At 46.9% G+C, this 14,916-nt stretch overlaps 1 protein-coding gene across 10 annotated transcripts in view; it reads left to right on the top strand.

Annotated features, from left to right (window-relative positions):
• The window catches only part of KIAA0586 (KIAA0586 ortholog), a 140,066-nt gene that overhangs the window by 62,191 nt on the left and 62,959 nt on the right, over window positions 1–14,916 (top strand). For all 10 annotated transcript variants that reach the window (XM_048851977.2, XM_075129961.1, XM_075129965.1 and 7 more), the window contains exons 19-20: window positions 460–567; window positions 2,134–2,214. In XM_048851977.2, the coding sequence (XP_048707934.1) occupies window positions 460–567; window positions 2,134–2,214 (189 nt within the window). The remainder of the gene's footprint in view (window positions 1–459; window positions 568–2,133; window positions 2,215–14,916) is intronic.

Genomic DNA, 14,916 nt, shown 5'->3' with positions numbered 1-14,916 from the left:
ATAGTTACTGCTTATTACTTAAAAGTACACTTAACAACACAGTTGTTTATAAGGCAACATAAATGACCCATTAATCAATCAATCACAGAATTCTGAATAATTGATGTGAATTGGGGTGGTGTATTTATTATGTAAAATTACCATACATGTGTTTGGCAATTAAAACATACAAGATGACAAGATCCCAGGGTGTTAATCTATTATAGATAACAAAACTGAAGACCTCAAATGAAATGGAGAGCAGTAAAAGTAAGATAACAGAAAAAAAGGAGAAGGAAGTACTCTTGGGGGAATGTTCTTAGTTTGTTTATTATGTTAAATCTGTCTTTAAAATCCAGTCCTGATCAGGTGGAGGCATGACAATGGGGAGCCATTCCATGTTCTTATGAAAAGTTTGAACAGAGGAAAATTTAATTAATACAGACTTAGACTTTGGACTTGTGGTGTTTTCCATTTTAGGTATTACCAAATGTAGATATTGACAGTCTTTCAAATGACAGCGTGAGTATAAACCAGGCTCCTACAAGCTCTGAAGCAGCACTTCCTCCTGTCAGCAGTCTGATTCAGGTATTGGTCTAAATGCCTAAGAATCGGTGTTAGTTTGATAAGTAGATATTAATACATTAATGTTCAATTACTATCAAATGATCTAATGTAGTATTCCTTCTTTGTTAAAGAAAGTAGGCCCACTAGTAAACAGAAAAGAGAACTAAATTGCGACTTCTAAGATGGGTGGGTTTTTATTTATTTATTTTAAACAAAATCTTTAACAGGGTGTAGATCGTTAATTTCCTTCCATCCCTGAGTAAGGGATGGTGCATACTGTGCCTACCCCAGGAACAGCATAGGGAAAGAATTGTGACTCTCTTGCGGCGGGGAGGAGGAAGTAATCTGCTGTTGGCCCAAACCAGGAGCACATTGCTTCTCCATCCAGGCAGGCTGAGCTGTATTAGCTGGCACATGGAAGAGAGAAGACTTCACCTACTCCTTTCACCCTTTATGTCCATTCCCTGTCCACCTGCCTTGGGTGGGGAATAGTGGCCCTGTGGATCACCTCACCACCCTGCACACAGACCGACAATACAAGGTAGCTGTGCAAGGGAGTAAGGAGGTGCCTTGTGCTCCCTTACACAGCAACACAGGCAAGCCACTAACTACTCGGTGAGATGCTATGGCCTATATTGTGCAGGTCAGACTAGATGATCATAATGGCCCCTTCTGGCCTTCAGATCTACGAATCATGATTTTACCCATATCACTTTTCAGGAGTTGTCATAGAGCATTTAGGAAATAATAAAGATTGTGTGTGACTTCCAGGCAGAAAACTATGTAAAGAATGTTAAGGTTGCAAACTGAAGCGTATGATTACAAGATCATGTATTGTTTCTTCCACAAGACCTCTGCCTCATTCAGTGCACAGGCTGAACTATGTGAACTGAATGAGACAACTGTTCAATATATCTTTTTTCCTTAACTGTTCAGCATGTGTGTGTCTGCTTCATTCACTGCACACCAACCAGCCTCCTCACTGCATGAGGTGATGTTCCTGCAGACCCCTGCCTCATTCACTACACAACTCATTCATCATTCCGCTGAACTTTCATTCTTATTCTGCCACTGAATGAGGCAGTGTTCTCCCCGTCCCCCATCACACCCCCTCCCCCCGCAAAAGAGCTTGTGATCATGTAATTAAAAACTAGTTTGTAATGATTATGCACAAGGAAGTAGAGTTAAGGTTGCTTTGGGGAACCTTAATTTAGGTATTGAGTGATTCACTTTGCAGTCATTTGTCCCTCTCTTGTGTATTTTAAAAAAAAAGTTTGATAGTTATAACAATAATGTTGTCCTGAGATTCTGAAGCAGAGATATTCTATTAAATCCTACAGCCAAGTCCAAGGAGTGCTAGCATTCATTTTATTGAATTGCTTAATGGATACCATCCAGTCCTCTTCCTGGTCTATAGAGAAATCCCTCTAACTGTTAGGATAAACATTTTTGCATGGTGGTTGTTTAAGATCTAATTAGTGTGCAACAAGATGGTCACTGTAGCTTGATCATATTCTCAGTATAAAGTTTTTCTACAGTTATACCTTTTAATTTCAGATGTGTATGTTTTTGTCTACCTTTTATAAGGGTCCAGAACAAACTCAGTATGAGGAGGAAGATATAAAGTTCCCAGGAACTAATTTTGTGGATGTTACTGATGTTATTCAGGTAATTACATCCCAAAGATGCCTTCAGTTCTGTTCTGTTCCTCAATATGAAATAAAGCATTAAAAATTGTACTTTATACAATATATGCATCTTGTTTAGTTTAGCTTTATCTGAGATTGAAAGGGGTAGTTTTAAATGGTTGGATGCCAAGTAATTTTGTTTTTAAATGACTAAAAACATTTGGTTGGGAGAAACAAGAAATGATAGGCCAGCTCTTACTTACTGGTTTCAGAGTAGCAGCCGTGTTAGTCTGTATTCGCAAAAAGAAAAGGAGTACTTGTGGCACCTTAGAGACTAACAAATTTATTTGAGCATAAGCTTTCGTGAGCTACAGCTCACTTCATCGGATGCATGAAGGAAGAGAGTTAACTTAATTTTAAGAACTGGGTTTTAATTGTACATGCCTAGACTCCTTATAAATAAAGACATGCCGTCAAAGAACAGCACTTCAGAGTCAATAGTGGTACTAGAATTCGAGACCTACCTGTATGTGCACTTATTGGAGAATAGCAATGAAGTAAGTTAATATCAAGTATTCTGACAGAGCATAGATCATTTGGTGATGTTGCAGCCCTTGAAAATGAATTGCGTATATTGTGTTCTTATTACCAAATGGATTTTGGAAATAAAAGTAAGAAAAACTGTCAGTAATACCCTGTAAGTATACGAACATGCAAATAACCTTATTGACAGCCAGTCAGAGAGCTCCATTTGTGACCAGTATGATAAATTCACTTCAGAAATATATGTATTAAATGTACAGTATATCAAAGAATATGTTCCAGTCTTGTCAAAACTATGCAAATGACTCTTTAAAATAATGACCAGAACTTCTCTAAAAGAACTAATAAATCTACTTGGGCAGTTTTTTTCTATTTGCACAAAGGCTTATTCTTTAAAAACGAACAGGGAAACTACTTAAGAAATCAATTTAAGAAATAACAATAAAAAGAACCTAGCAGCATCTAAATTCTTTAAATGTTAATATGAGTTCTCCATTTTTCATATTTCTCCAGGATTGCTTTTATTTTTTGTTGTTGGCAATGGCCTGCATTTTAACCACAAAGCAAAATAGTGTTTCAATGGCAACACATGTTTGGCTCATGACCATATATATAGTGTTCTTAAAGACAAACATAATGTGGAGCCATAAAATCAGGTCTCCGGAGTGACAGAAATATTTAAGACCTCAAAAGCATCCTCTTTTATAGTAATAGCTTTGCTTTGAATGTGCATGGAGATATGTCCATAAAATGTTATGCAGGAAAACTGGCCTTTTTCCCCCATGAAAAGTACAATCTGTTAGAAGTTAAGAAGATAAGTATTTGTCAAAAAACTTTCTGTTTTTTCAATTTCATGTGGACAGGATTTTTTGGTACTTTGGTCCATGAGTTTTCTCTGAGTTCAGTCCTTCTCTCTGATTTCTTGTGGTAGAAGATAGGTCCAGAAGATACTGAAGATGTTAAAATGCTAATTTTAGTTAGCTACTCTGTCACTGGATAATGCAGCAGTTCCCAAATTTTTGAAAGTTGAGTCCCCTTAGAGGAAGATGAAATCTGTTGTACCCCCATTGCTGTCTTGCCATGTCATGTTAAAGGCCTACCTGTGGTAATGTATAACCCTTCTGCATTTGCCCTCTTATCTCTTGGTGCAACTTGCACTTTGGGGAAATGCTAGGGTAGAACTTCAAGTTACACCCTTTCTTTTTCTTTATGCTTTGGAGGGCAGTGAAATAATTAACTCTGTTGACAATCAATGTATCCTCATTAGCATTGGAGTTAGCACCCATTGAAATAAATGGGACAGTTCACACCCTAGAGCTGTTGTTTCAGGCTCTCATTTTGAAGGTTTCTCCTCAACAATAATAGTTAGAGACTATGTACACAGAAGAGTTTTAACAGTGTTACCAGTGTAGCCATCCCATCCATGTGGACACTCGTATTCTGCAGTCTGGTGTCAACCCCAATTCTGATACGTATGAGCTATTCCCTTCCTGTGTGTAGTTTTGAGGGACAGTTCAACACTGCAGTACGCAGCCAGATGTTGGCCACAAGTAGCATCTTACTAGATGTCCTTGGAAAAGAATCAAAGTATTCAGATTTCTCAGAGCAGTCAGACTGGTTAGACCTGAAGTCAGACCAGTCTTTCCTAAATGGGACTTACCACTGGCGCTGAAAGCACCCTTTTAAACCATTTACATGGATCCTCACCTTTCTACAGATCTATCAAAACCTATTTCTTGGTTGCTTTCACAACTTCTAGATGAGTCTTTAAGTTGGCAGCTTTATCTATGCATAAATCTCATTAAGTCATTCATAATGACAAAGTGGTATGAAGGAACTCATAATCTTTCTCGTCAAAAGTGAACTCATCTTTTCGTGCCACATAGGGGACAGCATCCTGCAGAAAAGCTGTGGCATAATATGGATGCTTTTGGAGTACTAAAGAGATATATGGAGTGCACTGATTCAACGAGAAGATTGGCTTCCTTGTTCATCTCCTTTCATCCAAAGTTACAAGGGCTCCAGCTATCCAAATTATATCTGGCTAGATGGATCAGATTATGCATTGTCAAGGCATACAAGGCATCAGGTTGAACCTGTTTTGACAGAATCAAAATACGCTCCACAAGATCTACGGTGTCTTTAGGCACTTTCTGCCCATGTTCTTCCCCTGAGGAGATCTGCTGGGCAGCAACATGGTCCTTTATTAACCCTTTTATTAGACACTATAAGGTGGACTTTCTATCCTCTGCAGAAGCGTCCTTCAAAAGGAAGGTGCTGCACGCATTGATCCAGAAGTTGCTTTCCGTTTTGGCAATTGATGGGAAAAGCCCTTCCTTCACTTCTTATTCTACTTCTTCATCCCTCCCTAGTCCTGTTCTCTCCTCCTACTTCCCACATGTGACAGTACTGTGGGAGACATAGGGTTATAGAATGGGAAATTTCTTATCTGATATCCTTTACAATAGTAGCAGCATCCACAGTTCTTCTTTGAGTGATTGCTCATGTATTCCACAATAGGTGTGCATGCTCACCACGTGCACCGGTGCCAGAAGTTTTTCCCCTAGCAGTACCTGTAGGGGGGAGCGCCCCCTGCAGCCTCTGGAGTGTCACCTGCCTGGCGCGGTATAAGGGGAGCTGCGTACTGCCCCCACCCTGAGTTCTTTCTTGCCAGCAGTGAAGGTGCGTCGGAACTGCTCTACTCCAGCTTTGCTGCAGCTCGTCCCCAGAACTGTTCTTTTGTTCGTTCAGCGTTAGTACCTGTAATTAGTTTAGTTTAGTTTAGTTAGTCAGTGAGCCCAGGCCGGGGCATGTCCCGCGCCCTGTGGTTTAAGTCATGCGGCTCTTGTAGGCTTTCTGTGCCAAGAAGTGACCCAGACGCACACTGTTTGCGCTGCTTGGGAGAAACCCATATCAGCGAAAGGTGCAAGATTTGCAAGTCCGTTTAAGCCTCGGACCAAAAGAGAAAGGGACATTAGGCTCCGGGCCATCCTGATGGAGTCAGTGCTGACCCTGACCTCGGTACACCGCTCCAAACTGGTACCCAGCACCGCGGCATCGGTACGCGGCGAACCTCCGGTGTCATCGACCAGTCGGGGCACTCCAAGAGGGCCAGGAAGACCCTCTTTTTGCAGTGGCACAGACGGAAGTCTGGGACAGAGGCTAGGCCCGTGTCGGGCAGTCCTCGATCCCCACTGGGCCCCAGGCCTCCGACTCAGTGTAGTAGCCCAGCCCCTTCAGAACAGGCCTCTCCGGATGTCCGAATGCTGTCCACCCCTGAAGCTCTCCAGGCGGCATGGGACATTCTTTCCACGCCGGTGCCTGGAGCGCTGCCGATGTCGGCCCCGCACTCCAGAGGCAAGCCGCCACTGGGATCTCCGCAGTCGCCTCCGGCCCAGTACCGGTCTCGATCGAGAGAACGTTCCCCATGCCAATCACCCCACAGCGATCGCTCAGGGCAGAGTCCAGGTGGATCAACCTCGGCGCCAACCAGACTGTCTGGCTTGGTTCCGTCCGGCTGGGACTCGCGGCACCACTCATCCTCAAGGAGCAAATATCAGCGGGAGCACAGCGGGCGTCGCCATCAGTCCTTGTCTCGGAGAGGGTACCGCAGTCAGTCGTGGCATGGTCGTCGACACCGTTCCCGCTCGGACTCCCACTCCAAGTCTCTGCCAAGACAATGCACTGCTGGGCGTCGATTGCCAGCTTTTCACTGTTGCGGGTCCGCCCATCGAGGCCGTTCACGGAGCAGCTGTTACCGCTGGTATTGGTCCTCCATGTCGAGATCGCGGTCCCATGACTGTCGTAGATCCCGGCACTGCTGCTCCTCCTGGTCCAGAAACAGCAACAGATCTTACGCCAGCCATAACCATTCATAGCTGTCCTTCGATGGGCAAGGCCAGCCAACCCGAACAACCAGCCCCGCTGGTGCCACAGCAGATGCAGTGGCACGGAGCATCATGGCCGGCCCAATGGTACCAGTGGGCACTGTGGCCTCCGGCGCAGCCCCCAGTGGGAACTCGCTCGGTGGCTGGAGCTTCGGAGGCACCGTCGGCCTCCCTCTCCAGACCCCCAAGAAAGGAGGTGGTGGGACGTGCGTCCTCGGCACCGTGCCCAGAGTCCAACCTGGAGGAGGCGATTGCGGCCCTGCCCCCCCCCGTATCCTGCAGGAGGACTTCAGAACCACCAAGAACTCTTAAAGAGGGTGGCAGCAAGCCTCCACCTCCAGGCAGAGGAGATGGAGGAGCCCTCAGATTCCCTGTTTAACGTGTTCTCCCCATCGGCACTGGATAGGGTGGCCTTGCCTCTCCATGAAGGGGTGGCTAAGATTTCAAATGCCCTGTGGCAAACAGCGGTCTCCTTGACTCCATCTCTAAAAAGGTGGAACGCAAGTACTTTGTACCCACTAAGGGGCGTGAGTATCTGTATACTCACTCGGTCCCCCTGGTGGTCGAGTTGGTCAACCACAGGGAACGGCAGGGTCAGCCAGCCCCGACCCCAAAGAACAAAGACTCTCGGAGACTGGACTCTTTCGGAAGGAAAAATTTATTCATCTTGGAGCTTCCAGTTACGAGTGGCAAACCATCAGGCTCTCCTGGGCCAGTACGAATTCAATCTGTGGGGCTCCCTGCCCAAGTTTGAGGACTCCCTCCAGGAGCACAATAGGAAGGAGTTTCCAGGCGCTAGTGGAGGAAGGGGCAGCGGCTGCTAAGGCATCCCTGCAGGCAGCCTTGGATGCTGCGGATACGGCCGCACGATCAATGGCCTCCGCGATGTCTGTGAAACGGGCGTCATGGCTCCTGCTCTCTGGGCTGTCCAGCGAGGCTCAGTATTCCATGCAGGATCTCCCATTTGACGGGAAAGCTCTGTTTGCGGAGGAAACGGATACAAGGCTGCATGGCATGAAGGAATCCTACACAACCCTCCAGACTCTGGGCCTCTATGTTCCAGTTCTGGCAAAACCTAAGTTCAAGCCTCAGCAGACGCTGGCCCAGGCTGCCCTCCCGAAGTATGAGGCCAACCATAAGAAGCAGCAGGACTATAAGAGACGCCTTCAGAGGCAGTCTCGGCCTGCCCCCCAGCCTGGGTCCTCCAAGGGCAAGCAGGCGGGGAAAAGGCATTTTTGACGGGACGCTTGGGGGCACCTCATCAGGGATCCACCCCCAATAAAGCTTCCCTTCTCCAACCAGTTGTGTGCTTTCCTCCCAGAATGGTTGCCGCTAACCTCTGACTGATGGGTCCTCAACACCATCTCCCAGGGTTACACCCTCCAATTTACTTCCTCCCTGCCCAACCACCCCCCACCCCGTCCCCCTTGGGGGATCCCTCGCACGAAGCTCTGCTCGAGCAGGAGGTGGGTCGGCTCCTAGGTCTAGGAGCGATAGAGGTGGTGCCTGAGGAGTTCACAGGCAAGGGGTATTACTCCCATTATTTCCTTATCCCGAAGGCCAAAGTGGGGCTCAGGCCCATCCTTGACCTCTGAGGTCTGAACCAGTACATGGTGAAGCTCTAGTTCTGCAAGGTCTCCCTGGCCTTCATCATCCCCTCCCTGAATCCCGGGGACTGGTACACTGCCCTCGATCTACAGGACGCGTACTTCCACATCCACATATTCGAGGGGCACAGACCCTTCCTCTGTTTTGTGGTGGGACAGAATCACTAACAATTCACAGTCCTACCATTTGGTCTGTCCACTGCCCCCAGGGTGTTTACAAAATGCATGTCGGTGGTAGCGGCCTACCTCAGACAGCGGGGGGTCCAGATATTTCCCTATCTGGACGATTGGCTTGTCAAGGGCACCTCCCGGTCGCAGGTGAGGGATCACGTGGTGCTCCTCCTGTCCACGTGCACCGCCTTTGGCCTGTTGGTAAACAACACCAAGTCCACGTTAGTCCCAGTCTAATGCGTAGTTTATCGGGGTGCTCCTGGATGCAGTGTTGGCCAGGGCCTCTCTCCCGCCAGGCAGATTCGAGACCCTGAAAGGTCTCATCGACTCAGTCACAAGGTTCCCAGTGACAACAGCCAGGGTTTGCCTACAACTCTTGGGTCACATGTCGGCGTGCACGTATGTGGTTCATTACGCCAGGGTCAGGATGAGGCCCCTCCAGCTCTGGTTGGCCTCGAAATTCTCCCAGGCCACAGACAGGAAGGACAAGGTCCTCACCGTGCCGGACTCTGTGATCACCTCCCGATGGTGGTGGTCCACCCCAAACAACATGCTCCAAGGGATCCCATTCAGGGACAGGGCGCCATCATTGGAACCGGTGTCCGATGTGTCGGACCTGGGTTGGGAGGCTCATGTGGGGAACTTTCAGACCCAAGGCCTATGGTTGGCTCAAGACCTGACCTTACATATAAACGTCAAGGAGCTCAGGGCATTGTGGCTGGTGTGTATGGCCTTCCGCTCGCACCTGGAGGGCAAGGTAGTCAGGGTCCTCACGGACAACACGGCCTCAGTGTTCTATATCAACAGGCAGGGCGGGGCTCGATCCTCTGACCTCTGCCATGAAGCCCTCAGGCTGTGGGACTTCTGTATAGCCCACGACATCCACCTGAAGGCCTTCCACCTACCGGGTGCCCGGAACGAGAGGGCAGATCGCTTGAGCAAGGACTTTTCCTCGCAACACGAGTGGTCCCTCCACCCGGAAGTGGCCCACCGACTCTTCCGAAGGTGGGGAACTCCCCAAATGGACCTGTTCACGAGTCAGCAGAACCGGCGATGCCCCCAGTTCTGCTCCGGGGGGGATCTGGGGAAGGGCACTCTCTCCGATGCCTTTCTCTTATCCTGGTCAGCCCAGCTTCTCTACGCCTTTCCTCCGTTCCCTCTAATAAGCAGGGTCCTGGAGAAGATAAAGACGGACAAGGCCTGGGTCCTCCTGATTGTCCTGGTGTGGTCCAGGCAGCATTGGTACGGGACCCAATCTTCATAAATGATCTGGAGGATGGTGTGGATTGCACTCTCAGCAAATTTGCGGATGATACTAAACTGGGAGGAGTGGTAGATACGCTGGAGGGGAGGGATAGGATACAGAAGGACCTAGACAAATTGGAGGATTGGGCCAAAAGAAATCTGATGAGGTTCAATAAGGATAAGTGCAGGGTCCTGCACTTAGGACGGAAGAACCCAATGCACAGCTACAGACTAGGGACCGAATGGCTAGGCAGCAGTTCTGCGGAAAAGGACCTAGGGGTGACAGTGGACGAGAAGCTGGATATGAGCCAGCAGTGTGCCCTTGTTGCCAAGAAGGCCAATGGCATTTTGGGATGTATAAGTAGGGGCATAGCGAGCAGATCGAGGGACGTGATCGTTCCCCTCTATTCGACATTGGTGAGGCCTCATCTGGAGTACTGTGTCCAGTTTTGGGCCCCACACTTCAAGAAGGATGTGGATAAATTGGAGAGAGTCCAGCGAAGGGCAACAAAAATGATTAGGGGTCTGGAACACATGAGTTATGAGGAGAGGCTGAGGGAGCTGGGATTGTTTAGCCTGCAGAAGAGAAGAATGAGGGGGGATTTGATAGCTGTTTTCAACTACCTGAAAGGGGGTTCCAAAGAGGATGGCTCTAGACTGTTCTCAATGGTATCAGATGACAGAACGAGGAGTAATGGTCTCAAGCTGCAGTGGGGGAGGTTTAGATTGGATATTAGGAAAAACTTTTTCACTATGAGGGTGGTGAAACACTGGAATGCGTTACCTAGGGAGGTGGTAGAATCTCCTTCCTTAGAGGTTTTTAAGGTCAGGCTTGACAAAGCCCTGGCTGGGATGATTTAACTGGGAATTGGTCCTGCTTTGAGCAGGGGGTTGGACTAGATGACCTTCTGGGGTCCCTTCCAACCCTTATATTCTATGATTCTATGATTCTATGACCCTCACGGGCCTGGCAGTAGCTCCGCAGTGGCTGTTGCTGCTCCACCCAGACCTGCTGTCTCAGGACCAGGACCGCCTCCTCCACCCCAACCTGGCAGCTCTTCACCTCGCGGTGTGGCTGCTCAGTGGTTAGGTGGAGAGGAAAGGACGTGCTCAGAGCAGGTTCAGCACGTCCTCCTCGAAAGTAGACGGCCATCCACTCGCCGCGCTTATTTGGCGAAGTGGTCCCGGTTTTCTAGGTGGGCGGCAGACCAGGGTGTCTCCCCGGTGACCGCCCCGATCCAGCTTATCCTTGATTACCTCCTCCACCTGAGGGCCCAGAGCCTGATGCCCTCGTCAGTCAAGGTGCATCTGGCAGCCATGTCGGCCTTCCATCCACCCGTGCAAGGGTACACGGTATTTTCACATGCTATGACTGGCCGATTCCTTAAGGGTTTGGACCGTCTTTTTCCATATTCTAGACCCCCGGTCCCGCAGTGGGACCTAAACCTGGTGTTGGCTTGTCTCATGGGGCCCCCATTTGAATCACTGGCCACTTGCTCCTGGTCTCACCTCTCATGGAAGGTGTCCTTCCTGGTTGCAGTCACGCTGGCCAGGCGAGTCTCGGAGCTCAGGGCCCTGACCTCTGAGCCGCCGTACATGGTCTTTCAGAAAGACAAGGTCCAGCTCCGTTCACACCCCACATTCCTCCCAAAGGTGGTCTCCGCCTACCACGTGGACTTTTTTCTACCAGTCCTCTGCCCCAAGCCTCACACATCTAGTGAGGAGCGCTGTCTCCACACGCTCGACCTGAGGAGAGCTCTGGCTTTCTACCTCGAGCGGACCAAGCCATTCAGAAAGTCCTCGCAATTGTTCATCGCCTCGGCTGCGTGCATGAGGGGCCAGCCGATTTCCACTCAGCGGCTTTCCAATTGGATCACTTTGTGCATCCATTCCTGTTATGAGCTGGCGGGTGTCCCCCCGCCACCCATTGTGAGGGCACACTCAACTCAGGTGCAGGCCTCGTCGGCTGCCTTTGTGGCCCACGTCCACATCCAGGACATTTGTAAGGCCACCACGTGGTCTTCAGTTCACACATTCACCTCGCACTGTGCGATCATCCCCCAAACCAGGGATGACGCCGGGTTTGGCAGGGCTGTTCTCCATCATGGGAACTTGTGAACTCCTACCCACCTCCAACAGATGTAGCTTGGAATCACCTATTGTGGAATACACATGAGCAATCACTCGAAGAAGAAAAGACAGTACCTTTTCCGTAACTGGTGATCTTCGAGATGTGTTGCTTATGTCTATTCCACATCCCACCCTCTTTCCCCTCTGTCAGAGTTGTCTGGCAAGAAGGAACTGAGGGTGGAGAGAGCGCACAGCTCCCTTTATACCGCGCCAGGCAGGTGCCACTCCAGGGGTTGCGGGGGGCACTCCCCCCTACGGGTACTGCTAGGGGAAACACTTCCAGCACCGGTGCACGTGGCAAGCACGCACACCTATTGTGGAATAGACATAAGCAACACATCTCTAAGAACAACAGTTATGGAAAAGGTAACTCTCTTTTCTTCCTTCCCTGAATGGCTGCTTATTCAAAGGGCAAAATATAATTTTTGTACCTACAGTATGTGGGCCATTTAGCCTATTGTACATAGTTTACGAGTTGGCATTGAAGTTATTCTTACTAATCATATTCTACTTGTTTTTACACAACTTTGGAATCAACGATCTGGTAACAAGCTGGAGCAGAGGGTGTGACCAGCAGAAATGTAGAAACAGGATGTTTCATTATTGTCAGAACATTCCCCTCCTTTTTCCTCTAAATGAAATTTTGGCAAAATCAACAAGATTTTGCAAAGGTTTTTGGTATAGATGGAACTGCATTTTCCCATGAAAAATGGTTCCATCTATGTTTTTCTGACTAGCTGTACTCATCAGGATGAGTTTTTCAAAGAGGATATCTAATGCAGCCAAAGCCTACACCATGAAAGCCTTTGAAAATCAACAGTGTCAAAAAATAAATTCATGATTAAGTTATTGGAGAACTTTGATAAGAGACTATTAATATATTTTTCAATTATAAAACAAAATTCTCATATTTTACCTGATCATTTCTGCCATTTTTTATTTCTATAACATTATGTGAATATACTTTTGAGATCTAAATAGAGAGGGCCTCAACTTCATACTTTGAAAAGTAGAATGATTAATATTCCAACTAGATCTAAAATAACTTCTAATTTGTCATTTTTTTTGGTTGGTTGTCATGATAGACATTTTCAAAGGTCCCTTAGGAGGTGAAATGCAGAATTAACTACATATCATTCAGGACAAGACTGGAAGAGATGACATATAAATAGGTTTACTCTGTATAATTAAATGCTGAACATAATTTTTGTATTTAATTTTCAGTGAAGATTATGTATTATCCCAAAATGAATATAATATATACTTCTCTGTTCAGATTGGTATACTAATACAAATATATTTTAAAATCTTATGTATATGATTTGGAAATGTAGAAAAACCGCTGAAGTTTTAGCCAGAAGCTATTAATTGCATTTGCATTGAGATTTATTGCATATGCTTACTTTATTTAATCCAGATGTCTGCATTTTAAACACTTTAGAAAAGATTATATTAAATGGGAGACATCAAAGAAAATTTATAAGAGTTAATATAGTCAGTAGAAAGAACACGCATAATGAAACACCAGACAGAGGAATTTGTACATTCACTTGTGAGAATGAATTATGGCTATGAATGCATATATCCCAACAGAACGAATTGCTTATCAACTCACAAGTCATCCAGAGTAATTTTAAGATGATATGGCACCCTTATTTGAGTTTAAATGTAATACATTATTTTTAAATGTTATAGAATAGTGCTATTTAATACATTATTTTTAAATCGTTATCGAATTTTTTGGGTAAGATTTCTATTTGGTGTAGTCCAAATGTGAATATCATGTTCATATGTCTGTTTTGTAAGTTATGCATTATTTAAGAAAATGCCTTTTTTAAAAACCAATACGTTAAACCCCCCCCCCCCCCAAATCCACAGCAAAAATGTTTTTTGCTCTAGTGCCCAGTATGGAGCTTTATTACCTTTTTCAAATTTAAAATACTTGAAAATTAGTGGAGCGGAAGACTGGGAGAGAAACTTTAATATCAGAGTGGAAGTGCTTGCTCCCTTTTCCCTCTTAGCCTGAGCTCTGGGACCCTTCACCTCAGAGATTACTAGACCGAGCCCTAGCCCAAGCCTGGAAGTCTACCCTGCAGTGAAACAGCCTTGCAGCCCAAGCCCCGCAAGCCCGAGTCAGCTCGCACCAGCTGTGGGTTTTTTGTTACAGTGTAGACATAACCTTACGGGTCAGTCCTTCAGGTCTTACTCATGTGAGTAATTCTTACTAGAGAGATAAGATGTACTAGAATATATTTTGTATTGGACCAACTTCTGTTGGTGAGAGAGACAAGCTTTCAAGCTTATACAGAGCTGTTCTTCAGGACTGGGAAACGTACTCGGGCGATGTCTACACTAAAGAGCTTACAGCGGCACAGCTGTACAAATGCAGCTGCACTGCTGTAAGTTCTCCCTTGTAGCCACTCTATGCTGACAGGAGAGAGCTCTCCCATTGACATAATTAAACCACCCCAAAGAGCGGCAGCAGCTATGTCAGCGGGAGTGCATCTCCCGCTGATACAGTGCTGTCCACACCGGCACTTCTGTCGGTGTAACTTTTGTCGCTCAGGGGGTGTGTTTTTCACACCCCTGAGCGACATAAGTTATACCGAAAAACGTGCTAGTGTAGACGTAGCCTCAGAATGTCACAGCTAAATTCAAGGTGGAACAGATCATTTAGCATAAATAGCACATATTTCAAGGGTCCATTCACGGTGAAGTGACCCGTTAACACCCCTCCAGTGATAGGGAGGAAAGGAGCAGGGTGAGCAGCTGGGGGTCTTATTAGTGGGTTATAGATTGTTGTAATAAGCCATAAATCCAGTATCTCTGTTCAGTCCATGATTTTTAGTGTCTAGCAAAGCTGTGAATTAAAGCTCCCAGGCTCATCTTTTGAAAATGTTGTGCAGGTTTCCTTTGAGATTGAGGGCTGAGAGGTAAGATATAGGCCACGTCTACGCTACCCGTCGGATCAGTGGGTAGTGATCGATCTATTGGGTATCGATTTATCTTGTCTAGTGTAGATGCGATAAATCGATCCCCGATCGCTCTGCCGTCGACTCTGGAACTCTACCACTGCAAGAGGCGGAAGCGGAGTCGACGGGGGAGCAGTGGCCATCATTCCCGCGCCGCAAGGACGCGAAGTTAGTGATTCTAAGTCGA

The sequence above is a fragment of the Caretta caretta genome, chromosome 6 (genome assembly GCF_965140235.1).
Source record: "Caretta caretta isolate rCarCar2 chromosome 6, rCarCar1.hap1, whole genome shotgun sequence".
Lineage (NCBI taxonomy): Eukaryota > Metazoa > Chordata > Testudines > Cheloniidae > Caretta > Caretta caretta.
Note: the sequence above shows the minus strand (reverse complement) of the source record. Positions and strands in the feature narration are given on the sequence as shown.